This window comes from Triticum aestivum, chromosome 1D (genome assembly GCF_018294505.1).
Source record: "Triticum aestivum cultivar Chinese Spring chromosome 1D, IWGSC CS RefSeq v2.1, whole genome shotgun sequence".
NCBI lineage: Eukaryota > Viridiplantae > Streptophyta > Magnoliopsida > Poales > Poaceae > Triticum > Triticum aestivum.
In genome coordinates, this window is record NC_057796.1 from 42,846,498 (window position 1) to 42,874,217 (window position 27,720).

The 27,720-nt window shown below is 47.3% G+C and overlaps 2 protein-coding genes across 2 annotated transcripts; one reads left to right on the forward strand and one right to left on the reverse strand.

Annotated features, from left to right (window-relative positions):
* Positions 1-298: 298 nt before the first annotated feature.
* LOC123180176 (proteoglycan 4) lies at positions 299-5,772 on the forward strand. The gene is made up of 8 exons (XM_044592144.1): positions 299-552; positions 681-881; positions 1,533-1,817; positions 1,933-1,973; positions 2,062-2,154; positions 2,532-2,661; positions 2,748-3,364; positions 3,450-5,772. Exons 1-8 carry the CDS (start codon positions 447-449, stop codon positions 5,427-5,429), a joined length of 3,453 nt encoding a protein of 1,150 aa, XP_044448079.1. The 5' UTR covers positions 299-446; the 3' UTR covers positions 5,430-5,772.
* A 145-nt stretch (positions 5,773-5,917) lies between these two features.
* On the reverse strand, positions 5,918-7,616 carry LOC123180177 (probable sugar phosphate/phosphate translocator At3g11320). Its single transcript, XM_044592145.1, has 4 exons — positions 7,061-7,616; positions 6,832-6,935; positions 6,514-6,742; positions 5,918-6,399 (listed from the first exon to the last, which is right to left on the reverse strand). Exons 1-4 carry the CDS (start codon positions 7,571-7,573, stop codon positions 6,253-6,255), a joined length of 993 nt encoding a protein of 330 aa, XP_044448080.1. The 5' UTR covers positions 7,574-7,616; the 3' UTR covers positions 5,918-6,252.
* Positions 7,617-27,720: the final 20,104 nt, after the last annotated feature.

Consider the following 27,720-nt stretch of genomic DNA (forward strand, 5'->3'; position numbering starts at 1 on the left):
TTTTTTCCCAAAAAAAAGAGAAAACATGGCTGCGCTCTCTCCAGCGAAAGTGAACGTTCGCCAGTTACCGTTTCCCGTCACAACCGTTCCGTTCCTCTCCCCTCCCAAATTTCAAACCATCCCGCCCATGTGCTCGCCCCAGCCCCATCCGGAAAGAAACCCCGGCGCAAAACCGACGCCTGGACCCACCCGCCAGCCACACCCGAGGCTCCCGAACGCGCAACGCTTCCACACCCGTCTCGACTCCGCGTCCCCCTCCCAACTTTTTTTTATACGCACGCCATCCATTTCCATTTCCATTTCCACCCCCCCTCGCCGCCCGCCCCTCACCCAAATCTCAGCCCCCAACGTCTCTCTAGCAGCTCGCCTCCTCCCCCCCACCCGCACCCCATCCGCGGCGATCTAGGGTTTCGCCCCCCTCCGCCTGCGCCTGCGCCCGCGCCGCGATGGACGCGCTCTCCCTCATCGACGTCTCCGGCGAGGAGGACGACTTCCTCCTCGACCTCGCCTCGCCGCCGCAGCACCCCGACCCGCCCCCCCGCGCCGCCCCAGGTCAGTGAGTCAGCAAGCGCGCCGTCTCCCGTCTCCCGTTCCCGTTCCTTCCATTTCGGCGGGGATCTGCGCGTGGGTGGGTTGGTGCCTCCGATCTGACGGGCCGTGCCGCGGTTTTTCTCTTGCAGGGGTTTCGGTGGTGGCCGCCGTTTCGGAGCGGAACACCGTCGGATCTCCTCCTCCTCCGGCGGTGGCGGCGGGCGGGCAGGTCGTGGATCCCGCGGAGCAGGGCCCGGAGCGTGCGCAGTCCCCGAAGAAGACCAAGCCAAAGGGCGGCGTCAACCTCCGCAAGAGCCTCGCCTGGGACAAAGCCTTCTTCACCAGCGAAGGTTTGTGCGTCGCCTCCACAAACCAGCCAAATCTCTATTGTTTCCTGATCTGGATTGCTACCAGTCCTACCAGCTCCTAACATTCCCCTTCGTTTTTTGAAAAAAAATCTGTCGCCTGTACCTGTGCATTTTGATGCAGATAGATAGCAGTTCTTACCATTTCCCTTTCCAGCTCTTTACTTGTCTTTTATTATATCAGAACTGTGCATTTTGATGTAGATATACAGCAGTTCTTACCATTTCCCTTTCCAGCTCTCTACTTGTATTTTGTTATATCACACCTGTGCATTTTGATGTAGATATACAACAGTTCTTACCATTTCCCTTTCCAGCTCTGTATTTGTATTTTGTTATATCAGGCCTGTGCATTTTGATGTAGATATACAGCAGTTATTACCATGTCCTTTTCCAGCTCTGTACTTGTCTTTTGTTATATCACACCTGTGCATTTTGATGTAGATATACAACAGTTCTTACCATTTCCCTTTCCAGCTCTGTACTTGTCTTTTGTTATATCAGACCTGTGCATTTTGATTAGAGATACAGCAGTTCTAACCATTTCCCTTTCCAGCTCTGTACTTGTCTTTTGTTATACCTGTCACCCTGATGTGTTGATTGATAGCAGCTAACGTTTCCTCCTGGTCTGAGCAGGTGTTCTCGATACTGAGGAATTGGGCATTGTGAACAGCACTTTCCGCAAGTCGCAGGGTTCTAGGCTGCTGCCAGGAATAGCAGAGGAAATGAGGAGGTCAATGGAGTCCACCACCTCCTCGCTGGAAAGTGAAAGCTTTGTGCTGGAAAGCCTTGAGACTGAGCTGTTTGACAATGTCCGTGCTTCGATTCAGAGGACACTTGGGAAACCTGATAAAGCTCCAGTTGTCCCATCTGCTAGCTCAAAAACCCCTAGGGCCACAGCAAAGGCGCCTCCTGTCACAGGTAAGATGTCTCAAACTCAGAAGTTGATGCAACATGCTAATTTCTTATGCTGCTGTAACTTCAGGGAGCACCATCCGCTGTTTACTAACATGATTGCTGTGTTGCTACTTTCCAGCGAGAAAGGGAGTTGATCGGATACCTCAGACTCAGAGCAAGGTATGTTGACACAATTCTTCAGTGATTTGAACCCAGTTTTCTGCAGTCTGTAATCATTACTAATCAATACTTGTTAATGCTGCCTCAGATAAGGCCCCCTGCTTCAACAAGCAATGGTTCTGTTGGTGGTAGCAAACAAAGGCCCCAAGTCACCCTGAAAGAGCCTGCAGCTGCAAGAGTGGTATGTTACATGCTTGCAATTCCAGAATATCCATGATCTTTCTGTAGTTTAGCTGTCTACACCTAACTAGAGGTTTATGCTCTGCGTGATGCTTGCTACATACACCAGGATCTATAATTGCAGTAATCAGTAATTATTTCCCCTGTGAATCTGTTTTTGAGAGCCTAACCGTTTCTTGCATTTACCGACAATTAGATTACCTCGTGTCTTGTCCAGTGAAACCTTGTTTTGGAATTGCATAGAACTAATAAAAAAAACTCCAGTTAGATAATTTGTTATCTTTTACGGAGAACAAAGTTGGCTAATTGCTTGTTTTAATTGAAGTTCCCATTGAGTACTAATCTGAACTTACATGTTTATTCTTTTTGCTTGCGAAGGCTGTATCGAAAGCTGCAGAAGCAAAACCATCCTCAAAACCTCCCAGAGCTCTGCCAAGAGTTGCTACAATGAGAGCACCGACTACCACAGCTGTCACCTCTGGGATTTCAGACAAAAGAAGTAGCACCGGTGTGTGAATCAGCATACCTAAATTTGGTCTGCCATAAATGTTACATAGATTGCAAGCCTAATAATACACCTTTTCCCTCTTGCAGGAGGTGTAGTCAACAGGCAGGCAGTTGCCAAGTCTGCTAACAGTTCAGCCAGCGTGCCATCTCGGCCTGGTGGGGGGACAAAGAACAACTCAACCTCAAAATCTGGTGCTTTGTCCTCAGCAGCAAGTCCTTCCTTGCGTAGTGCTCCCATGGCAGGTGGGAAAACAAAGTCACCGACCCTAATCAGCAAGAACAGGACTGCCCAGAGGATCCCTATTCGTTCATCATCAAGATCTGATATCAGCAAGGTTGATCCAGCAAGGGCATCAAGAAATAAGAGTCACGGCGAGGGTGCATCACCGACCATTTCACCTAGCAGCTCCGTGGACAGCATGAGTTCTGTGATTTCTGGGGTTTCAACAGCATCCACTGTAGGGAGAGCGAGTCATACATCTGAGACCTATAGTACAAGGTCATCTTCATTGTCCCCTTCCACCAGAAAGAGCAATGACCACCCTCCAACCACACTACGGAGGCCTGGTATTGTTACAGAAGGACAGGCTTCAGGAGCATTTGCTGATAATGTGAAATCTAATGTCGACACATCAACCCAAGGAAATGGTTTTAAACCATCTGGTCTACGAAGGCCTACACCCAAGATTGGATATTTTGATGCCGTAAGTGAATTGTATGCTTTCTTTCTTGTAATGATGCCAATGCTCTTTATTTGTTCTAACACTCTTGGTTCTGTTATGTCTTCAGGAGAAATCTGTTGAACAAAAAGCCGGTGCACGGGCACAACTGCAACCCACGAAGGTTCTGTTTTCACCGTTGGCCACACAGAACTCTTGGATTCCTTCTACTCCGAAGACAATCCCTGCAGCTCTTACCTTTGAGCAAGAAGAGCCAAAATCTAGGGCAGCAGCACCTTCTCAAACCAAGGCGCCGCCTTCACTGCCTCTCAAAGTTGCACAAACTGAAGTAAAACCATCAAAGGTGACAGAGCCTGAAGCTTCTCAAGCTAAGGTATCAACTCCACTGCCTCTCAGAGTTGCACAAACTGGAGTAAAACAATCAAAGGTGACCGAGCCTGAAGCTTCTCAAGACAAGGCATCAACTCCACTGCCTCTCAGAGTTGCACAAACTGAAGTAAAACCATCAGAGGTGACAGAGCATGACGCTTCTCAAACTAAGGCATCGGCTTCGCTGCCCATCAGAGTTGCACAAGCTGAAGTAGACCCATTGAAGGTGGCAGAACATGAAGCTTCTCAAACTGAGGTATTGCCTATACTGTCTCCCAGAGTTGCACAGACTGAAGTAGAACCAGCAAAGGTGGCGGAGCATGACTTTTTTGGAACAAAGGGGCCTTCAATGCCTTTAATTAGAGCTGCTCAAACTGAAATAGAAACACCAAAGGTGTCAGAGCTTGAAGCACACGTGAATGAGACTGGCTTGTTGCTCGCCCACATGCAGGAGACTGGTCCATTGGTAGTCGCCATGGACAGTGCAGAGGAGGGCATTCCAGCTCTGCATCAGAATGTCCAGGCCAATGGTGAAGTAGAATCATCAAAGGTGTCTGAGCTTGAAGCACACGTGAATGAGACTGGCTTGTTGCTCGCCATGGAGATTGCAGAGGAGGGCTTTCCAGCTTTGCATGAGAATGTCCAGGTTAATGGTGAAGTAGAATCATCAAAGGTGTCGGAGCATGAAGCACACATGCAGGAGACTGGTCTGTTGGTCGCTATGGACATTACAGATGAGGAGGGCATTCCAGCTTTGCATGAGAATGTCCAGGCTAATGGTGAAGTAGAATCATCAACAGTTGAGCTGTCATCATGTACCTCTGGTCAGCAAGCATCAGAAACTACAGCAGCACCTTGCGAGGAGAGCAGTCCTTCACAAATCAAGGTATCACCTTCTCTGCCACTTGGAGTTGCAAAAATGGAAGTAGACCCACTGGAGGTGACTGACCATGAAGTAGAAACATCGAAGGTGTCGGAGCATGAAGCATACATGCTGGAGACTGGCCAATTGGTCGCCATGGACATAGCAGAGGAGGGCATTGCAGCTTTAAATCAGAATGTCCAGGCAAATGGCGATATCAGTTCATCAACTGTTGAGCTGTCATCAGGTACCTCTGGTCAGCAACAATCAGAAGCTACAGCAGCACCTTGCGAGGATAACACTTCTTCTCAAACTGAGGTATCATCTTCACTGCCTCTTGGAGTTGCAAAAGTGGAAGTAGAACCAGTGGAGGTGATTGAGCATGAAGCTTGCACGCCCCAGGCGGGCCCAGTGTTGGCAGCCATGGATATTGCAAAGGAGAACATTCCAGCCATGGATACCGCAAAAGAGAACGTCCAGCCTGGTGGTTATTCGAGTCCACTAAAGGAGAACATTCTGGCTCCGCATCAAAATATCCAGCCTGAAGAGCATATGACTCCTGTAAAGGGAAGCATTCTGGCCTCACATACAAATGCGCAGGCTATAGGGGAGATGACTCCAATGACACTCTTGAGCCAGAAGCTGTCCTCCATTTCTCTAGGACAAGCTAATGGGGAGGCGACTCCATTGGCCCAGAAGCTGTCCTCCATTTCTCAAGGACAAGCTAATGGGGAGGCGACTCCATTGACCCAGAAGGCGCCCTCCATTTCTCAAGGACAATCTAATGGGGACGCGACTCCATTGACCCTATTGGCGCAGAAGCTCTCCTCCATTTCTCTTGGCGATGTCACCGACTAGGTGCCTTGTTCTGCCAGAGGAACTGAGTTTTGGAATCGTATGCTGCTGGTTGATTTATGATTACATCCTTGTTATCCAGAAGGCAACCACAGCTGAAGTTAGTACAAAAGGCTGTCCTACATTTTCTTTTGTTTCCTTTTAGCTGTTCAAAGAGTGAGTGCTACGAGTGTAGTAAAAAACGCAGGACATGGTGGAAAACTGTGGTATTCTGTTGTCCCCAAAGCACTTGATCCTGTTATGTCAATTGCAGATTTGCGAGTAAAAGCGTATAAATATGATTTCGCTCTCAGTTACTGTTTGTAGTATTCCTACTGAGTATTAACAGGCATAGCATGTTTCATCAGGGTGTCTTATATCTGTGACTAGCAATAGTATTGATCAATCGTCACTTGTAATGTACCCCCTCCGTTCCCAAATATAAGTCTTTCTAGAGATTCCAACAAGTGACTACATACGGAGCAAAATGAATGAATCTACACTCTAAAATATGTCTACATACATCCGTATGTTGTATTCCATTTGAAATGTCTAAAAAGACTTATATTTAGGAACGGAGGGAGTAGTAGTGCAGCCTACACACCAATTTACAAGCATGAATGCATCTGATCTAACGGCTTGTGATAATTTAACATCACCAAGTCCTACACTTGAGGAGCCCAGATTGCACCTGGAGCAAGAATAAATATACAAATGGGTTGGTCGTCTTCATCGGGCCACCATCAGGACTCTGCCGGAACTTGGATCAACACATGGGAGCTCCGGCGGAAGGTCAATGTGACAGTCAGCATATCTTCTGGAGGCCTGTTCCCCACGGCGGCGCAGCTCACTTGCTCCTCTTCTTGGCCTCGCCGTACAGAACCACGCCGGCGATGGTCACCCCGTAGCCCAGCATCCCCATGACGGTCACCGGGTTCTTGAATATCAGGATGGAGACCACGACGGCGACCGCCCCTTTCGCGTTCCCGAGGACCTGCAACGACCAAGCACAAGGCGCATGAGCATCACCGGTAAGTCGGTAACCCGTGTGTGTGTTCATCTGAAAAGTTCAGTCAATGAGCAGAGCACCATGGTTGGCAGGACGAACCTGGAGGGTGAGCGGGCTGGTGTGCTTGGTGACCAGGAAGTTGGTCAGGTTCACCAGGTAGGCCAGCGAGGAGTTGCCGAGCAGCAACCAGACGAAGCTGGGGTCCTCCCTGGCGAGCGCCGCCGCCGCCCCGAGCGCGTCGGGCTCCATCGTCAGCGTCGCCGGCACCAGCAGCACCACGGCCACCGGCGCCATGTACCGGAGCAGGTCCATGGAGTTGAGCTTCTCCCTGCACGCCATCAAATCCGAGGCCCCATTTTCAGCAAATGTATCATTCAGTATAGGTCAACGTGATGAATGAAGTATGATGATTATTACTCTTCTGAGGAGAGCAGGATCCCCTGCAGCACGGTCTTGAGCGCCCTCCCCGCCGTCGCGCCCACGCACATGATGAACCCGAACAGATGGAAGCTCGGCTCGCCCTGAATGGAAGCAAACAATCAATGTCGGCGCGCGAGCACATCAAGACTTGGCATTTGAGCTAGATTAATTCAAAGATCCATATTCAGATTTTGCTGCTCGATCTAGTTTAGTTTATTTTAGTTACCCCGGTGGCGATGACGACGCCGGCGACGACGGGGAGGAGGGCGGCGTAGGTGGCGCGGGCCTCGCGGCGGCCCGCGACGGCGTAGGCGATGAGCGCGGTGAAGAAGGGCGTGGTGGCGCCGACGGCCTGGTTGAAGGACACGGGGAGGTAGCGCAGCGAGACGTTGCCGGCGACGACGGAGCCGCAGAAGACGGCGCCCAGCACGGCCACCCTGGCCGCCTGCCCGCGCGAGAGCGGCCGGCGGGAGGCGGACGAGGAGGTGGTGGCGGCGGCGAAGACGGAGGAGAGGAGCGCGGAGGCGGACATGTGGCAGGCGGTGAGGAAGACCGGGTACCGGAAGCCGTAGACGGAGAGGAGGTACTTGTTGAGCAGCAGCACCCCGATGTTGGACGCGTACCACGCCGCCACCAGCCCCGCCGTCCGCAGCCGGCCCGACGGCCCGGACGCCGCGGCGGCGTCCGGGCCGGCGGCCGCCGCCGTCGGGAGGAGCGCCCGGTCCTCCTGCTGCCGCATCGTCGGCCTTGTTGGTTCTTGCTTCCCGGAGCTGCTGGCTGGTTTGGTTTGGTCTGGTTGGTGGGCGCGGGCGCGTTGGTTAATTTGGGTTTTCTCGTGCGTGGCACGCGTTTATATGGACGTGGTCGTGGGTGGCGCCGTGGGAGAGACGACGGGGGCCTGCCTGCCGCTGCCGGTCGGGGTTGGGGAGTGGAGATGCTCTATTCAACTAAGGACAATCTGGCCGCTCCCGCCAGCTTAAACATCTATATTTCTCAACGTCTACGCCGTACTACCCTATTGTACTGAGGAGTAGTGCGTATTGATTAACCCCTTATTCGTTGCTTCTCAGCTCGAGGAGAGTATTTTTTGTTCTTTTGGACGCAGCTCCAGAAGGGTTTGCAAAACGTGACTGCGGCAATGCGGGCCCTACTTGTCGTGTTCGATGTCAGGCGAAAAAACGACTGCTAGTATTAAAAACGCTCTTATATTGTGTGACGAAGGAAGTAATATATTTAGGTTGAACGCACGCCCTCTTCATTTTTCTCCCGGATCTCCTGCCGATAAAGGTGGCAGCAGGCCACACAGATTAGTTTCATGATGATGGACTAGTCGCCGGGACGATGGTCACACATTAACTTCATCAAGCTGCAGCGACTCATGACGATCCATACGACCCATCACGTCGGTCAGACCACGACGGGCGAACCGACCGATCGATATATATGCCGAAGCCGAACGTGCCGTGCCGAATCGATCAATCATGCATGATGAGGGAGTGAGTGCAACTCCATACCGTGCAAGCAACCAAGAACAAATTGAACAATATATATAATTATGTACATATATACAGCGACTCCGCGTGGAATTGCTCTTGTATAATTTACTCCAGAAAACAAGTTAGACCTTTCGTGTGGCACACACGCGGGATAATTAAACATAAATGAATATACAATAGTTACTTTGGAAAAATAGATCATGCTAGTTCACAGCTTGAGGAGAGAGGAACATGACAGCGCGCGTTGCAGAAGGTCATGCCAAGTAGTTCGCACGTTGCACACGTCCACGCACATAGGTGTATCCTACTTTCTGGTGGACAAAATAAGCCCATGTCTTCTTCTTTTTGTTCTTCTTCGCTTTTCACACTTTAATTCATAGTATTCTTCTCCATTTATAGATTACTTCCATATATTTTTATCTTTTCTTGAGAATACTTCCCATTAAAACATGTGTGAACTTGATTGAACCGCTGGTCTCAGTGGAGACAAATGAAAAACTTTGTAGTGCATGTGAACGAGGCCGTGGCGAGCGGAACATGGGCACATAATATTGGTCCGGACATGGACGGGCCGACGCTTGTGGAATTTATGGAGCTATGGGTGAGAGTTGAAGCGGTGCAACTCCAGGATGAAGTGCCTGACGAGATCACATGGGCGTGGGAGAGAGACGGGATCTACTCTGCCCGTTCGGCATACGCCGCCAAGTTCATGGGCAGGGAAGTAGCTCCGCCGGCGGCAGTAACCTGGAAAAGCCGGGACCCCCTACAGTGCAGTTTCTTCCTATGGCTCGCAGTCCGCAACCGATGTTGGACCTCGAACCGCTTGGCTAGGAGGGGGCTGCCGCACCAGGACGCATGCCCACTGTGCGACCAAGAGGGCGAAACGATGAATCACATCATGTTACAGTGTGCTTTCTCCATGGCATTTTGGTTGCAGGGCATGGCTTTGACTAAGCCGGAGTGGACACCAGCGCAGGACGACACACTCCCTGAATGGCTACTGAACAAGGGCATTGAGGGCATGCCGGAAAAGGATTTGCGAGCCATCATCATCCTTGCGCTTTGGGAATTGTGGAAGCACCGCAATGAGATCGTGTTCGAGGGGGAGTCACCATCACTTACTAAACTACTCGGTAGGCTTCTTGCGGAAGGTAGAGCTTGGAGGACGGCAGGCCTCATAAGGTCCGACATGGAGCGATTCTTTGGGCGAATACACATGTGGGTAATGGGCGAGACGTAGACCAAGGATAGTGTACGGTGGTGTGGTTGTGTTGTAACACCCTCGATGGAGGGTTCTTGTACCCTTTTTCTCTATATATAATGCAAGATACGCATGCTATGCGTATTCGAGGAAAAAAACTTTGTAGTGAGTTCATAGAAAAATAAATTTCTGACGCATTATTTAAAATAGGCCATTAAAGGCGCTCGGACCGAATGGTTTTCCGGCGAGATTTTTTCAGCGTACCGGGGGACCCTACAGGAAGGTATCGTCGCTTCTGTCTAAGGAATTTTTCCGCACCAGAGTCATGCCCACTGAGGTGAATGATACTATTATTGTTATGATCCAAAAAATTACTAACCCGGTTAAGCTTACTGTTTTTCGGCCTATTAGCCTTTGTAATGTAATTTAAAAGGTGGTTTCAAACTGTCTTGTTAATAGACTTCGGCGGTGCTTGATGACATAAGAACATCTCCAGCCGCGCCCCCAACAGACCCCCCGTAGGCGACTTTTTCAGCGCCGACGCCAAAAAAACGGCCCAGTCGCGCCCCCAGGACGACGAAAAGTGCCGGTTCGGCCCTTTTTTCCGCCCGGCGGCCGCAGGCCGAACCCGGCGCGCTGGGGGGCGCTTGGGGGCTCCGGCGCAAGGGAAAAGCGCGGCTGGCCCACGCCGTCAGGTGAAAAGTCAAGATTTTCTTTCCCGACTCGCCTCCCACCCCCCGCGCTCTTGGCCGCCACTAGGTATATCCCGGCGCCGCCCCGCCGCCCTTCACCGCTAGATAGCCATTCCCCGCCGGAAAAATAGCAGAGGTTCGCCGCGGCAGCCCCTCCGACACCAGCTGGGCGTTTCCGGCCGCCGTTTCCGGCCGCGGAGGGGCAGTTTAGCGGCGGGTGCACGCCCATCGCGCGCAAGGTGTTCGGCGATTTGCCTGCCTCGGCGATGGACTCGGATGACGAGGAAGTGCTCGCCGCGCTGCTGGAGGAGGAAGCCGAGGCCGACGTGTGATGAAGGCTCAAGGGCGACTGCAGCAAGATCTGATAGAGCACCTATGGAGGCTCAAGGGCGACACCAGGCGCGACGTGTGATGAAATATGAGTTTTTATTTGTTGAACTATATAATTTGTATTGAACTATTTGTTGTTAAACTATTTTGTTGAAGTATTTGAATTTTCTGTGATGAAATATGTGATAAAAAATATTTATGTTGATAATTGAACGCCGAGCCACGGCGAACCACGCCGAATATGGGCCTATTCTCGCCCATATGGGCCTTTTTCGTCGAAATGGGGCTTCAAAAGTGGGCCAAAATCGGCGACTGGGGGCGAGCTGGGGGCCACGACTGGGCGCAAAACCGCCCCCAGCGCCGAATGAATCGCCGGCTCGCCCCCAGGGGGCGATTTTTATGCGTCCTGAGGGGGGGGGGGGGGCAACGGCTGGAGATGCTCTAATATCACCAACCTAGAGTGCTTTTATTCCGGGGTGGATGATCACAGGTAATGCTCTAGTAGCATTCGAGTGCACTCACTATATAAAGCAGGAGAAGGATCCTACTAAAAGTTTTTGTGGCTATAAGCTTGATCTCTCGAAAGCTTATGATAGGGTGGATTAGAATTACCTTAGACAAGTGATGCAAAAGCTTGGCTTCGCTCAACGGTGGGTTAATTGGATTATGTCTTGTGTAACCTCAGTGAGATACTCCGTGAAATTTAATGAAGCCATCTTGGATTCATTTGTAGCGTCACGTGGTCTTCGACAAGGTGATCCACTATCTCCTTATTTGTTCCTATTTGTTGCTGATGGTTTGTCTGCAATTATTCAGAAAGGAATCGGGGAAGGAAGTAATTCGCCACTGGAAATTACTAGAAGAGCTCCAGGGATTTCCCACTTGTTGTTTGCTGATGACACACTACTATTCTTCAAAGTTACTCTTCAACAAGCTATGCATGTTATAAGTATGCTTGATGTGTATGGTCAACCCACTGGGCAATTGATTAACCCCGCAAAGTGCTCTATTCTCTTTGGTGATTCTTGTTTACAAGATGCTATAAGTGCGGTCAAGAACACTTTGCAGGTTATCACGTCTGGCTTGAGGAAAAATATTTGGGGCTCCCGACACCTGATGGAAGGATGACAAAAGGAAAATTTCAAAATCTTATGGTTAAAACAAAGAGGTTGTTCTCTTATGATGGGCACCCCACTCAGGCTGGTAAGGAAGTATTGGTCAAGTCCGCTGCACAATCAATACCTACTTACATTATGAGAGTTTTTAAGGGTGTATGCGATGATCTCAATCGCATGGTCATCAATTATTATTGGGGTGCCGAGGAAGGAAAAAGAAAAACACATTGGTATGCGTGGAATAAATTGACAAGGCCAAAAGCTCGTTGTGGACTTGGATTTAGTGACTTCGGTCTTTTCAACCAGGCTCTCCTAGCCAGGCAAGCTTGGGTCTTAATTGCATTCCCTAACAGTTTGTGTGCTCGACTTTTGAAGGCCAAATATTATCCAAGTGGTAGATTGGAGGACACAGTTTTTTTGCTAATCCATCTCCTACGTGGCAAGCTGTCAGTTATGGTTTGGAGCTATTGAAAAAAGGTTTGGTATGGAGGATAGCCAATGGAAAAAATGTTCGTATTTGGCGGGACCCTACATGTGGCCTTATAACTTAAGAAGGGCGTTGTAGATACAAGTGGGTGTCTGAACTATTGGATCACAATGGCGCATGGGACCTCATGAAATTACAACAGTTCTTCCTTCCTATTGATATCTACGAGGTAACAAAAATCCGACTGTCACCCTGGCTGGGAAAAGACTTCACCGCTTGGGCTCCGGAGAAGTCAGGTGTGTTTACTGTAAAATGTGCATATAGACTTGCTGCGGAGAACAACATAATTCTTTGATTGCTTCTACTCGTTCTCGATCTGATGGATCACACGATGGGTGGAATGCGGTCTGGTCTAGTTCTGGGCTGCCAAAAGTTTTGCACTTTGCATTGCGCCTGGCCACTAATTGCTTACCTACATGGTGCAACAAGCAGCGGATAAACCTGGAGGTGGTCGAAACTTGTCCGGTCTGTGGATGCGCCGATGAGGATACTTTTCATGCGTTTTGCTCATGCGTAAATGCTCAGCGCTTTGGCATGCAATGGCGGCAATATGGGTTCTTCCTGACATTACTACAATTCTCCCGAACGTGACGATTGGTTTATTCAGCTAGCCAGTGGTCTTGAGGAGTCTATGCGTGTCATGCTCATGATGTTGCTATGGCGTATCTGGTATGTCCGCAATGAGATCGTTCATGCAAAACCAGCATCACCCGTGGATGTTTCATGCAGATTCTTGGCCAGCTATCTAGAATCACTTCAGTCCTTTGCCATGGAGCAAAATACCACCCACTAATAACCCATACTTTTGTGCACCAAAAACTACAAACATCACATATTAAAAAAAATAAGTATTCCATAGATCATAGATATAAAAAATGTGTAATACAATAATAAATAACATGATAAACACTAGCCACGTAAACCAAAGTGGACACAATGGACAAAGAGGGAAGATACGGGGATTCTCCCACGGGGGGTCATGTGTCCGCCCTATCCAAAACAAACAAGTAGGAAGGAAGTAGGGCAACTTTGGTGAAGCTGAGATTATGTTTCTAAATAATGCATCTAATTCCGGTGTAACTCCGTACATCGTCGTTTTATGTGTATATTCTTGGTTGCTTCGGTGGTATGTGGATGCACTCGATCACTCCCTCATACTCCCTCCGTTCCAAAATAATTGAAGTTCTAGGAGTGTCCTAAGTCAAACTTCATTAAGTTTGACCAAGTCTATATAAAAATGAATCAACATCTATAAAACCAAATTTATTTCATTAGATCCATTATTAGATATATTTTTATATTACATATATTTGATATTGTAGATCTTTGTGGATTTTTTCTATACGTTTGATCAAACTTAAAGTTACTTGGAAAAATCCTAGAATTTTAATTACTTTGGAACGCAGGGAATATGTGTGATTAATCCATCTGATACGAGACACACATACGGTTTTGGGCAGATATACCGATCGATTGGTGTGAGTTATAGAGGCGAAACTCAAATGAAGAGTGGAGATCAGATGAGTAAAATGCATAGTAGCAAAGGGAAGGAGAAACAGAGGACATCCAACACATGACAAGCCTAGGCCGAAGTCACCCAACCGTTCCAGCGAGCTTGACCGTCGCAATTTGTTTTTTGAGCAAAACTTGACCGTTGCAAATGCCAGGTCTTGCTTAAAACCCTCGCCAACACAACTTATTTGAATGGGCCAGCCCAACAAGCTGTGTGCGAGCAGCTTTAGGAAGGTTTTAATGCAAGTAGGGGTTGGTTTAAGGAACCTTCCACCCAGTTTTCAAAAGGTTATATGTGTGTTTCTCTTCTTCTTCTTTTTATGTTTTACTAGCACAAATGCCCGTGCGTTGCAACGGGAGATATTTATTACGAGAAGCAACGGGAGAGAAATGATGTGTCCTCCGAAAATAGTCTCGGTAGCGGTGGCCGACAGAGCTAGGAGCTGCGATCTTCTCGTGGATCATGTTTGGCCGACGAGATCTTGATAGTGGTGGGGTTGGTCTGCGTCTCCTATCACGGCGTAACCAAATGTATTACTAATTGCAGCGCATAAATCAAAGACTCGACGACATGCTGCTAGCTAGTTGAACAAACACGTTCTATTGACCAATGGCAAGCGCGGATATGTAAGAACATAATGCAGTATCAGATTTCGAACATATTTCAATTTTTTTCAAACCTATCATAAAAAATAAGAAATAATTTGCGTATACTCTTTGAAACATGAAGATTTTTTGAAACTTCAAACAGTTTTTGAAAATTCTGAATATTCACAAAAGACATGAGCAAAATTTTAAATTGAAATATATTTTCTTAAATTCACAAAAAAATTCTGAAAACATGAACTTTTTATAATAAACTGAACATTTTTTGAATTAGTGAACAATTTTTTTAAATGGTAACATGTTTTGAACATTAAGAAATTTTTCAAAAATGTTAGGAAAATTATTTTAATTTCGTAACCATTTCACAAAAAAAACATTTTCAAATTTGAAACATTTTTTCTAAATGCAAAAATAAACATTGGAAATTGTGAATAATTTCATAAAATATAAACATTATTTAAAAAATTGGGAACTTTTGTTTTATTTTGAACAAAAACAAAGTGCTGAACTTTTATAAAAAAATTGTTTTTTTAGATATTCGAATATTTACCCAAAACATGAACCAAAAATTGAAATTCTGAGGTTTTTTGAAAAATTTGTAAGGGTAAAACGTAAAAATAATTAGGAAAGAAAAAGAGAAAGAAAGAGAAACAAGACAGAATACAGGATAAAACGAAAATGGGCCGGCCCAGTGTTGGACGACTTTTGCAAAACTTTGGATATTTGACGCTCTATGCGGCAAATAGGGTGCTGCCAGCTGTGTGCGCCTTGATGCGCTGGCCTCAACGCGCGGGCCAGGTACGAAATCTGTACAACCCGTTTTTCTTTTTGAACAAACGGTTTCTATTGACCAATGGCAAGCACGGATATTTAAGAACATAATGCATCATCAGATTCGAAACATATATTTTTTTCAAACTTATCATAGAAAATAAGAATGAATTTGCGTATATTCTTTGAAACATGACATTTTTTGAAATTTCAAACAGTTTTTTGAAAATTATGAATATTTCCAAAAGACATGAGAAAATTTTAAATTAGAATATTTATTTAAATTCACAAAACAATTCAGAAAACATAAAACTTTTAATAATAACCTGAACAGTTTTTGAATTAGTGCACATTTTTATTTTGAACAAATTTCAGAAAAAAAACAAGGTTCTGAATTGTTTTAACACAAATTTTTTAGAATTTGGAATATTGGTCGAAAACTTGAACCAAAAATTGTAATTCTGAGTTTTTTCGAGTTTCGAATTTATTAGAAAAAAACTAAATTAAACTTGGAAGGGTAAAACGTAAAAATAATTAGGAAAATAAAAGAGAAAGAAAGAAAAAAGATAGAATACAGGATAAAACGAAAATGGGCCGGCTCAGTGTTGGGCGACCTGTGCAAATCTTTGGGTATTTGACGCTCTGTGCATTAAATAGGGTTCTGCCAGTTGTGTGCGTAGGAAAATAAGTGGCCTTGCAGCACTGGGCCTGAACGCCCGGCCCAGGTACGAAATCTGAACAACCCGTTTTTCTTTTATAGCACACGATAGCACAAAAATTTAGTACCACCTCGGATAAAAGGAAAATCTTTTCGTTGGTGAACGGATGAAAAAAGCGGAGAAACGCACCTTGCTTTATTAGTAGGTATAGATATAGATATAGATTTGGTTTTACCTGTTTTTGCATTTACTAATTTTCACTTCTTTATTTTATATTTTCTATTTTGGAATACAAGTCCACATTTTGTAATACTCGTTGAACAGTTTTCTTATACAAGTTAAGCATTTTTCATATACAGATTGAAGATTTTTTTACTATTAAAAATTATCAAATGCACATCAAACATTTTCTAAATACACGATGAACATTTTTAAACACATGTTTAGCATTTTTTCGAAAATCTCATTAACCTTTTTGAAAAAATTCGAATATTTTTCTAGTCCTATGAACATTTATTAATATTCTATGAGCATTTTTTAAATATTACACAAACAAATTATAATATACCATCCGGTCTTTTTCTTTAAATGTCTTTAACATATTTTTTAAACAGGTCTGACAAATTATGGGAATAAACAAATATAACCAGTAACAGTGATGTAGGACAGGTCGGCGAAAAATCAGTTTGCTGGTCCTATGTTTCGGAGGGCCTTTGGCGAACTCGACGACATGGGCCCCTAATATTATGCGTATATGTATGTTTCTGCACATTATATAAGCATGTAGTGTATGTCTAACTTCATTTGCAAAATATTAAGAGTAATTTTTCAGCCATACATGATGAAGAAAAACAGTACATACGATTAGAAACACCTTAACAATTCTATACCATGTATACTAAAATTGCTGACGGATGAATCATTGCGTACCTTTGAAAAACTGAGAGGACGGTGATCAATGAACTCCTAGCCTTGAGGACGGCCGGACGGCAAGGTCAAGACGGATCAACGACGGCACGGTGCAGGAGAGCAAAAATCGGGAACGAAGGCAGGGCCGGCAGCCGGCAGGCTGTAGCGGCGGCAGCCAGCAGGGCGCTGAGCGGCGGCAAGCGGCAAGAAACTGGAGCGACGGTTGAGTCTCAAGCGATGAACACAAAGACGATGAGGCAGCGATCGCGATGTGTTTTTTCTATTCTTTGATTGAAAGTAGCGATCCCTACAGATGAATGGATGTGTGCGAGAAGCTAGCGATGCGACGCTTGACCTTTTCCTCGCTAGCGATCAGCCGCCAAGTCCATCACGCATTCGCGCTGCTTGGGCTATACATATGCATGCATCACCGATCATGGGCCCCCTACAAGACCTGGGCCCTAGGCGGTCGCCCCATACGCCATACCCCAGGGCCGGCCCTGTGGAACGAATCCTATATATCGCTTACAGTGAGCAGTACCATACTGCTCGCTACCAACGATCGACGAGTACGCCAGTTTTTTGTTCTTTTTTTAGTGTTGGCATTTCTGTTTTTCTCTTCTTATTTTCGTTTATTTCTTATGAGATTATTCCTTTTTCTTTTTATCTTTCTTATGTTCCTTGTTTTCCTATTATTAATTGCACAATTGTTTTTTGAGTTCATGAATAGTTTTAAATCCATGAATATATATTGGATTGGGGAATACATTTGAGTTTCCATATGCGTAAACAATTAATGAATTCCTGATCATTTTCAAAATTTGCAGACATTTTTTTAGTTCCACGGATATTTTTTTATAAATTGGGAATATTGTTTGAATATGTGATCACTTTTAAAATCCACTTACATTTTATATTCATGAATAGTTTTTGAAATCATGATAAATTTTCATATTAATAAACATTCACTAAATTTGTGGGGGGAACCAATTGGCTGACACTTTAAAATTTGGAACATTTTTTAGATTCATGAACTTTTCTAGATACATTAATAAATTCTGAATTTGGGAACATTTTAAAAATTCACCAATATTTTTAAAATTCATGTAAAAATTAGTTTGTAGACATTTTTTGAATTCCTGAACATTTTTAATATTTGTGAAAAAATTGACAAACATGATTTAAAATTCAAAAAATAAATAAATTCCTGACGATTTTTTGAATTAGCAACCCGCAAACACTTTCTAAGTTGTGAACATCTTTTAAACTCATAAATATTTTCCAAATTCTTGAATATTTTGAAACTGGAAGAATATTCTCAGATTTGTGAATATTTTCTGAATTTTGAACATTTTAAAAAATTAGGCCATATTTTTTAATTTGTGCATAAAATTTAAAATTAATGAACATTTTTTTGAACTCATGAACGTTTTGAGTTCATGAATGTTTTTCAAATTATCGAATATATGTTAACTTAAAGATCATTTTTTCAAAGTCATGGACATCTCCTAATTCACAAACATTCCAATATTTATGAACACCTTTTCAAATTAGTAGACATTTTTAAAACTAAAATAAACCGAGCAAATGAAAATGAAGCGAAAGGCAAGTTGGTACAAAAAAATAATAATGAATTAGAACCAACAAATCACACCTTTTTCCGAGAAAGATCACCCGAGCTATCCATCAATCGAAGATCGTTTTGCATTGCTGGGAGCGCCGCCAGACAGAATGCCGTCCTTCTGCTAAGCCTAGTGAGGTTCTAGCCATATTGTGGGCATCACTATTGTCCTCTCTTCTCTCGAAATGAAATACAATATCTCCTACTTCAGCCTTTAACTCTGTAGTCTCCTTGATGTTTGAAGTGCATTTATCTCTAAAAGGTACTTTGTGTGATGATCATGTAGTTAGTGAAAGTAATGACGGTTGCTATACCATCATCTCAGGTCATTGGATTCTCGACTGATTAAAAAGAAGATGATTGCCCCCTCCCACTTCAAAAAGGATAAAGGTGTGGTTTTTTACCTCTCGAAGCTTTGGTTTCAATTGACTTGAGTCCTAGGGCAACCGCACTATTAAGAGCAGTCCAAGTGCTCGAACGAAATTGTGGGTACACAACAAACTCATACACCAACCTTCCCAACTCAACATTCAAGAAATACCTCAAAACCCTTCACAGATATGCTATGTGCCCCCTACCCATGTCCACGGGTCCAGGGTTTATTGCCTGGATAATCCATATGCATGCTCCCTGGCGCCCTATGTCCACGGGGTCGAATGCAAATCCTGTTGACACTCCGTCCGTACGGGGTCTCTACCCCGAGCCGACGGGGTTTGGGGAATTCTCATGGGTGACCCCGTGCGCACGAAGCCTCCAGGGTGGCAATGACTAGATTTATTGAAGGGGGTATAAATAGCACCTTCTTTCTCCTCCAGCTCAACTCTATTGTCTTGGGAGTTATTCCACCATTGCTAACCTCCATTTTTCTCAATACTCTCAATCCTTCCACCCAAACACTCCAATACTTTGGGATTTGAGAGAGCAAGAACCGAGTTACACTTCCACCAAACTGATTCATGTTCCCCACTTGATTTATCCATTAACACTTGTTACTCTTGGAGTTAGTCATCTAGGCGGTACAGGGCAAAATATCTGGGGCACCGGAGCTTGTGGTGCTACCGGTGCACTAAACTCACAATGTTCTTTTAAAATGTTCAAAAAATTCTAAAAAAATTAAGCACACTCACACAACATCAATGTAGGTTGTCACAAAATTTCAAGTTCAAGTTCAAAACATAACTCGAAAAAGGAAACTACAAATTCAACAGTGAAATAGTACATAACATAACTTGGGCTCTAGATTTGGCCCATTATCACACTGATGTCAAATTTGTCATTATTGTATCTCAAAAAATATTTCAAAATTTTATACGAAATTTTACGACACTATACATTGATGTTGTGTTAACATGCTAGAATTTTTTTAGACTTTTAAAAATATTCTATGGCATTCGGTGCACCGGTAGCACCACAAGTGCGGGTGCACCAGATACATTCCCGGTGGTACAGGTTCCTCCAAAAACTTCCTTGCTTGTAGTGTGCTCTCGAGAAGTTTGTAAAGGTGTGGTGGTCACCTTCAAGATCAACCTCCAGTGATATGATGCTCATCCTTGGGGGTGAATCTAAGGGAGAATACAATGAGCAACTTGGTGATGCTCTAGAAATTTGGCTTCGGCACCGCTCCAACAAAGATTAACACTCCCAAAGAGTGTGAACTTTGGTATAAAATGTACATTCAAGACTCAATGGTGGTTAACCCTTTCCCGCACCTTTTACTTGCTTTGTATGCTTGTTGGCTGGCTAATTAGATTTTTTTTAGCATACTTTGTTTCGACCTTGCTTGTCATATAGGTTGTGTTCTCCTCGAGTGACGTGTGTTATAGTTCCCTAGCAGCAAACAGTTTTAATATTTAGATCGTGTGCGATTGTTGAATCATCTCACACGTTTTCTTTAAAAATTATGTGTACAGACCACCCTATTGTGCACAATTTTTTCTTGATTCATTGGCGATGACCCCTTCTCTATCACTACACGCTAACATTTTAGCTATTCGTGTGAAATAAGGTTTTGAATTGGATGTGTGACCCTATCTGTATTAATATAAATATAGGACACTGATAGAGGGGGCTGTGATATGGCGTGATGCGCATGATGTGTAGACACCTCGTGCATGATATCAACATAGCCAACCAACACAACACGCGCAAACCAAATTCAACGACACAGAGTTTGTTATGCGCTGTGACCGAGTTGCCGCATGTTTGCTCGTTATCTTTGTCGATATTGTCAAGGCAATTGTAAGGGCAGCTTGTTAGACAAAAATAATCATTTGATACATTTATTTATTTACTGTTGAAAACAAATAAATCCCATAATTATTTCCAAAAATATGGGGGTTTTCTTGGAAACATAGATTGGAAGTGATATTCTTGGAAGCAAATCTAAACTTAAAAAAATAGATTTCGCTACAAATCAAACGTCAGAATTTTTTAGCACGGCAAATTGAATGTCAGAGGTAGCAAATCTTTGCCATGTTCAGCTTTTTGTCAAGATTTGACATGTTTGCTAAAGAAAATCCCATCCACGCAATAGAAAACATTCGATTTGCCATGCTTACAAATCTGATCTCCGATTTTCAGTAAGTATTACCCTAAAAAAAAGCTGACATTAGGAATTCTCGAAAAAAGGGGATAAAAAAGATAACATCAAGCTTTCTCGTGGGAAAAAAAGGCAAAGGAAAAAGAGGAAACAAATTATAATCCATTGCTGGTTCTTTCGATGTTTCCGGCCCCTAATCTCGGGACTGTCCGTGCAGCCGCACTAGTTGAATTCCTCTGTAGATCTGCAGGTAACTGAATCCCGCTCCAGTTCTTGTGCGATTTTCTACTTCTCCCCAGATTCCTTCACGCTGCCCGCTGACAAATTTGTGTATTTTGGGTTTGGTTTTCTACAGGAAGGATCAGGGCATTGGGGTTTTTCAACCAGACTAGCTAGAGGTGCGTTCATGTCGCAAGAACCGGAGCATGCGGCGGTGGCGGCCATGGCGCCCGACGAGGTTCCGACGCCCTTGGCCACCCCTCTTCTTCCGCGGGCCAAAAGGGTGAAGGAAGATCCGGCCATGGCAGCTGAAGACTGGTCCAAGTGGTCCACGCTCCTGCCCGAACTCCTCCGCCTCATCGCCGAATCCTTCCTCGGCACCAACGACGTCGACTGCTACGTGGACTTCCGCGCCGTCTGCCCCAGCTGGCGTGCTGCCACCGACGACCCAAAGGACAACACTTCCGACCGCCGCTTCCATCCGCGGCGGTGGATCGTTCTCGACGAGGTTTTCCACAGCGAGGGGAAACTTTTCCTGCTGAACGCCGACACGGGCCGCTTCGTCCACAGGAAGCTCCCGCTGCTCTCAGCGAATACCATGTGGTGGCGACCACTAACAGTGGCTACGTCGTCCTGGCGGACAAAAGCCCTCCTCACGTGGCCAGCGTCCTCAACCCTCTCACCGGTGTCGTCGTCCGCTTTGCGGTGCCCGTGCCCCCCGACGTCGGGGTTGCCCATGTCGTCGTCTCCGGTGGCGGCTCTCTGCGCACGCTCGTATTGATCGGCAACTCGTCTGGCACGCTTTACATGGCTGGTCCCGACAGCCAGGTTCACTGCCGTCAATATGACCGCGCCAGATTAGGATCTCCTACTCAAGGCGGCCGTAGGGGGTGGCGTCTACGCGTACCTCAATCCATACGTAGATGGTGTGCTCACTGTTATCTACAACTTCTTATGGACCTATCATTTTGATCCTCTCAAGTTCTTCTCCGGCCATGCCAACTACGACCGGGGCTTCCTAGTTGGTCTGGCTGGACACATGCTGCTCGTCTTCAAGCCACGGGGAATCCACTATCCCTGTGTTCTCAGATTTGATAACGTGACACGCCAGCTTGTGCTTGTGCAGAAAATCGGCAAATACGCCATCTTCGTTGGCCATCAGAGGTGTCTAGCTGTGGATTCTGACAAGTTCCCAGGCGTCGAGGAGAACTGCGTCTACTACCCTCAACATCTGGGTTCATCCACTTTCATATACAAGTGCAACATCGCGGACAAGAAAGTGGAGAGGATCTCCGAATCAGACGATTTCATGAGGCGGGACATGCAGTTTGTCCTAGTGGCCGAGCGTCCTTTCACCATCATCCACATTCTCTCCAGCTACACCATCAACATCCCGGATTCTCAACTCGCCTTGCAACAGATGCCATAAAGGGACGTCAAACCTTCGTTCAACTCTGGGGCCGGATAGTGACCTTGATGACCCACCAACGACGGGGCTATGATTTTTGCTAAATAAATGTTCCTGTTTTCTCTATATTCTTCTGTTTTGTTATTTTGGGTAAGAAACAGGTCGTTTGTTGTCTTAATCAAGACATGGTACGTATCAACCTATTGCTACACCAATTGTGTCCACTTCTTCCCTTGTATTACTTCTTAGCAAGGCAATCTATCTAGCGCTTAATTTCCAGCAGTAGTAGATGTTGGTCCCATTTTTGCCAACTTTTGAGTTAACCTCCTGCAGCTGGACCGGTTAACATATTTCTGTGCCTTGTTCTTCTCTGCTAATTTTACAACAGGTACATGCACAACTACTAGCTAGTTCTCACCCCGACCTCTATAATTTCTTCATCTCGAACTGCAGTGCAGTCTTGTTTTGTTCTCTGACATGAGAGGAAATGATATTGCTCTGGTTGACATCTTGTCAAAGCTGTAGTTTACCATTCATCAATGCATTTCTTTTGGTGTATCTGAAGTGAGCTTGGTGCCATGGTGGGATGGGTCCGTATGTGCCATGCAAAGTTAACTTCTAGTGTAACTGATTAGAACTTTAGAAGTTTGCATCGTGCAAGATCATCAATTCATTAAGTTAGCATATCAATTTTTTTTCCTTAAAAAGCAATACCAGTTTGTCGACTTGATAGTCGATTAAGTGATTCAGGGTGAAATGTATAATTTTCAGCACTGACTCGTTTAGTTTTGCCATATAGCTAGATTAAGTTACAAGGTAGTAGTCACAACTTATAAGCTGCGAGTGATAATCTGGCGCTTTTATAAGCTGAAGCTGCTAACTGACATGCTGTATTCTGCCTTTACCTTTTTCGGATCAGTGCTCAATCCTATTTGACTATAAAAGCAATGAAACTTATGATACACTCATATCCAAGTAGAATGTAGGATTTCCATGTTTTCTGTTACACCTACACGGTTCCTAGATTGGAGCTGGATGCTTAGAGCATCTCCAGCCGTCCCAGGCCACTTTTTGGGCGCCGGCGCCAAAAAAACGCCCCAGTCACGCCCCCAGGACGCCGAAATCCGCCGGTTCGGCCCGTTTTTGGGCCCGGCGACCGCAGGCCTAACCCGGCGCGCTGGGGGGGCGCTCGGGGGCTCCGGCGCAAGGGAAAAACGCAGCTGGCCCACACCGTCAGGTGAAAAGTTAAGTTTTTCTTCCCGACTCGCCTCCCACCCCCCGCGCCCTCGGTCGCCACTAGCTGTATCCCGGCGCCGCCCGCCGCCCTTCACCGCTAGATAGCCAATCCCCGCCGGAAAAAGAGCAGCGGTTCGCCAAGGCAGCCCCTCCACCAGCAGCCGGGCATTTTTTGCCGCCGTTTCTGGCCGCGGAGGGGCAGTTTAGCGGCGGGTACACGCCCACCGGACGCAAGGTGTTCGGCGATTTGCCTGCCTCGGCGATGGATTCGGATGACGAGGAAGCGCTCGCCGCGCTGCTGGAGGAGGAAGCCGAGGCCGACGTCCAGGAAAAAGAGCATCTCATGGTGCTCGCCGCCCTCGCCCAGCTGCTGGCGAGCAATGAAAAGCCGCGGCGAGGTGGCTCGGCGCCGGGGCGGATGAAAGCAAAGAACCGGCATCGTCTCGAAGGCATCGAGGTCAATGGGCGACAATACAACAAGGGGTACTACCTAGCTGATGGCATCTATCCGAGATGGTCTATATTTGTAAAGACTATCTCAAACGCTGCGCCAGGAGGCAAGAAGTCCCACTTTGCCAAGGTGCAGGAGGCTTGCCGGAAGGATGTCGAGCGGGCATTTGGTATGCTCCAATCTCGATTCGCTGTTGTCCGGTACCCTGCTCAGACCTGGTCGAAAGATCAAATGTGGGAGATCATGACATGCTGTGTCATCTTGCACAACATGAGCATCTCCAGCCGTTGGCCCTCCCAGGAGGCGCTTAAAATCGCCGCCTGGGGGCGTACCGGTGCTAAACCGCGTGCTGGGGGCGTGATGCTCCCCAGTCGCCGCGCCCATGTTTTTTTGTAAAACAAAATCCGGCCACACATTCGCACAAACAAGGCGCAAATTTAACCAAACTTCGGCGAGTTCATAAAATATTTTACAAAAGAAGAAAAAAAACACTACTAGACCCGACGTCGCCCTCGCCGTTCCTCGCCGCCCGTCGCCCTGAATCTCTACATGCCGAGGAGCCTGTAGAACTGCGTGTAGTTGCCGCCGCCGCCGTCGTCGTCGTCGCCTCCTCCGCGACCGCCGTCCCTGCTGCTCCCCTCCCCAGGGTCGCCGAGGCTCGGCGGGTTGGACGGTCCGGGGGCATCCTCGTTCTTGTCTCTGTCGAGGATCACCATGCCGTTCTCATCCTCTCGCCCACGCTGGCGGGCGGCTATCTCCTCCAGGGCTCGGCGCTGCCGGACCATCTCGTCGCGGAGGTAGTCGTCCCGCGCCCACTTTAGGGCGGCTCGTCGGAGAAGCCGCGCCGGGCTATAGCCCCGTACTCCGCGGGGAGGCCGGACTCCACCTTCGGCCTGACGATCCGTGCAGAGGTGGGGGAGGACTCGGCGATGCGGACGCCGCAGCTGCGGGTGCGCCGACTGATCGACGCGTCCTGGGGCTCTGGCTTGACGGGAAGGAGGGAGGGAGAGCCGGACGAGCGGCCAGACGAGGAGGAGGACGTCGGGTCCATGCGTCTCGGCGTCCACGAGCTCCCACGCCGGCGGGAGAAGGTGGGGGGAGCGGGGTACTCCAGCCTCGGCGTGTTGCCGCCCTTGATGTACTCGAGGACGTCCTCCAGCGTGCGGCCGGGCACACCCCACCATCGGCGGCGCCCGTCGGCGTTGAGCCTCCCAAAGGGCACGACGCCATTGGTGGCCTCGAGCTGCTCGGTGTGGCGGCGACGGAAGTACGGCTCCCACAGCTGCTGTCGGGGGTGTACCTCGGCCCTTCCCTCGCCGCCTGCGGCAGAGGGGCACGGATACGGGCGCGCACGACGCGTCGCCCCGGTGGACGGCGGTGGCACCGGGACCCCGCCGGCGCTTATCCTCCACGCCCCCGGCACCCGCATGCCTGGAGGGACCGGGTACTCGGCCTCATAGAGAAGTCGGGCTTACGTCCTCGTGAAGGTGGCGGCGGCCGAAGTCGTTCGCCGCCGCGCCATCACCTGAGTAGCACTCAGCCATTGGGTGAACGACGAGAAGAGAGGGAGGAACGGGGGCGTCGACGATGGAGAGCGAGGTCTGCGCGTGGCTCACCGGTGCGGGAGGGGCGACTTATATAGGCGGCGCCCGCGTGGCCGCCGTGTGTACGCGTGGCGGGCGAGGGACGCGCGTCGCCCCGCCTTCAGTGCGCCGCCCGTGAGGCATCAATGGAGGCTGACCGGCGCGGCAGCGCGCGGCAGCTTTGGCATTGATTCCCCTGCGGACGAGGCGATGAGGACGACGAAGCGACAAGAACACAGCCGAGTCGCTGCCAAGGAGGGCCCGCCGATTTTCGCGCCAAAAACGATTCGGCCTGGGTCCGCCGGCTCCAATTTCGGCTCGAGCCGGCGAAAAAAGGGCCTTTGGGGGCGCGACTGGGCCGATTTTTCGTCGCCGGCGGCCAAAAAATCGCCTGGGGGGCCTTGTTGGGGGCGTGGCTGGAGATTATATCATTATGTAGTCATTGCAGATCAAGGACTGTAAAGTGCAGTTCTACAAATTAACCACAACACAGCTGAGTGCATTACAGAAAACATCGACATTGAAGGCTAGGGTTGCAGGAACCACACTTCTATAGTTTTGTGCCAAAAACCACTAATTCTGAGCCTTTTTTTTTGCAAAAAATACTAGTTGTTGGTTTTGACCCATTTGATGACTATTATGACAAGTTGAGCCCGCAAAAGCTGACGTGGCATAATGGTTTTTCACAGACGGCGTTAGACAGGTTTATCTACATTTACATAGACACCCTTTGGGCAAAAATAAAAATGCAATCGGGTCCTGTCCAAGCAAAAACTGCAGCACGCGTTCATGGGATCTCATCACCGGCGAGGTACGGACACCGGAGCGTCGCCTGGAGGGGCAAGAGGGCAGCGTCAGGCCTTCGGCCGGTGGTGCCGCGTCCACATCGTGCGAGGGCGGCGTCAGGCACGCGAGCGAGCAGCAGCCCCCTGGCCACGAGCAGCTGCGCCGACGGCCAGGCGTGAACGAGGAGCGGCGACAGGAGCGACGCCAGCGAGCAGCAGCGGCGCCGGCGGCCAGGCGCGAGCGAGCAGCGGCACCGACAGACACGCTCGAGCAGCAGCGGTGATGGGAGCGACACGAGCGAGCAGCGCCACCCGTCGGCCAGGCACGAGCGAACGGCGGCGCCGGAACCTTATCCTCTCTTTTTCTAAATGAAAAAAACAACCTTATCCTCTTAGGCCCTTTTACATTGTAGTCCCTTGTATTATGTCTAGTTGCGATCCGTTATGTCGTGCCACATCACCCTTTTTGGTGAGACCCATCTGTCATAATAATGATTTAAAACTAACAAACCGGGTGACTAGTGCTTTTTGCAAAAAATTAGGTTCAGAATTAGTGTCATAATCATGATTAAAACTAACAAACCGGGTGACTAGTGCTTTTTGCAAAAAATTAGGTTCAGAATTAGTGGTTTTTGGCATAAAACTGTAGAAATGTGGTTTGTGCAAACCTAACTTTCAATGTCGATGTTTTCTGTAATTCACTTCAAAATTAGCAGAGAAGGACGAGGCATAGTAATATGTTAACCGGTCCAGCTGCAGGAGGTAAACTCACAAGTTGGCAAAAATTGGACCAACATCTAATACTGCTAGTATTAATCGCTGGTTTGCATTGCTAAAAAGTAACACCCCCTCCATTCTATAATTCTTGTCGTCGTTTCAGTTCAAGTTTTAACTACTACAACTATAAGAATTATGGAACGGAGGGGGTTATAAGAGGAGAAGTGGACATGAAGATAAAGGATAGCATCAACACAATAGGTGTGGCATTAGGTTGATGCCATGTCCTAATTAAGACAGCAACACAACTTGTTTTTTACCCATAACATGGCAATCCATAACGAAAAGTCCAAGATAACAAAACAAAAGACTAGAGAAAACAAGAACATTCACTTAGCAAAATCATAGCCATGTCGTCGGTCGGTCATCAAGGTCACTATATATCCCCAGAGTTGAACAAAGATTTGTCGGCCCTTTATGACATCTGTTGCAAGGCGAGTTGAGAATCCGGGATATTGTGGATGACCGTGAAAGGACGGTGGGCGACAA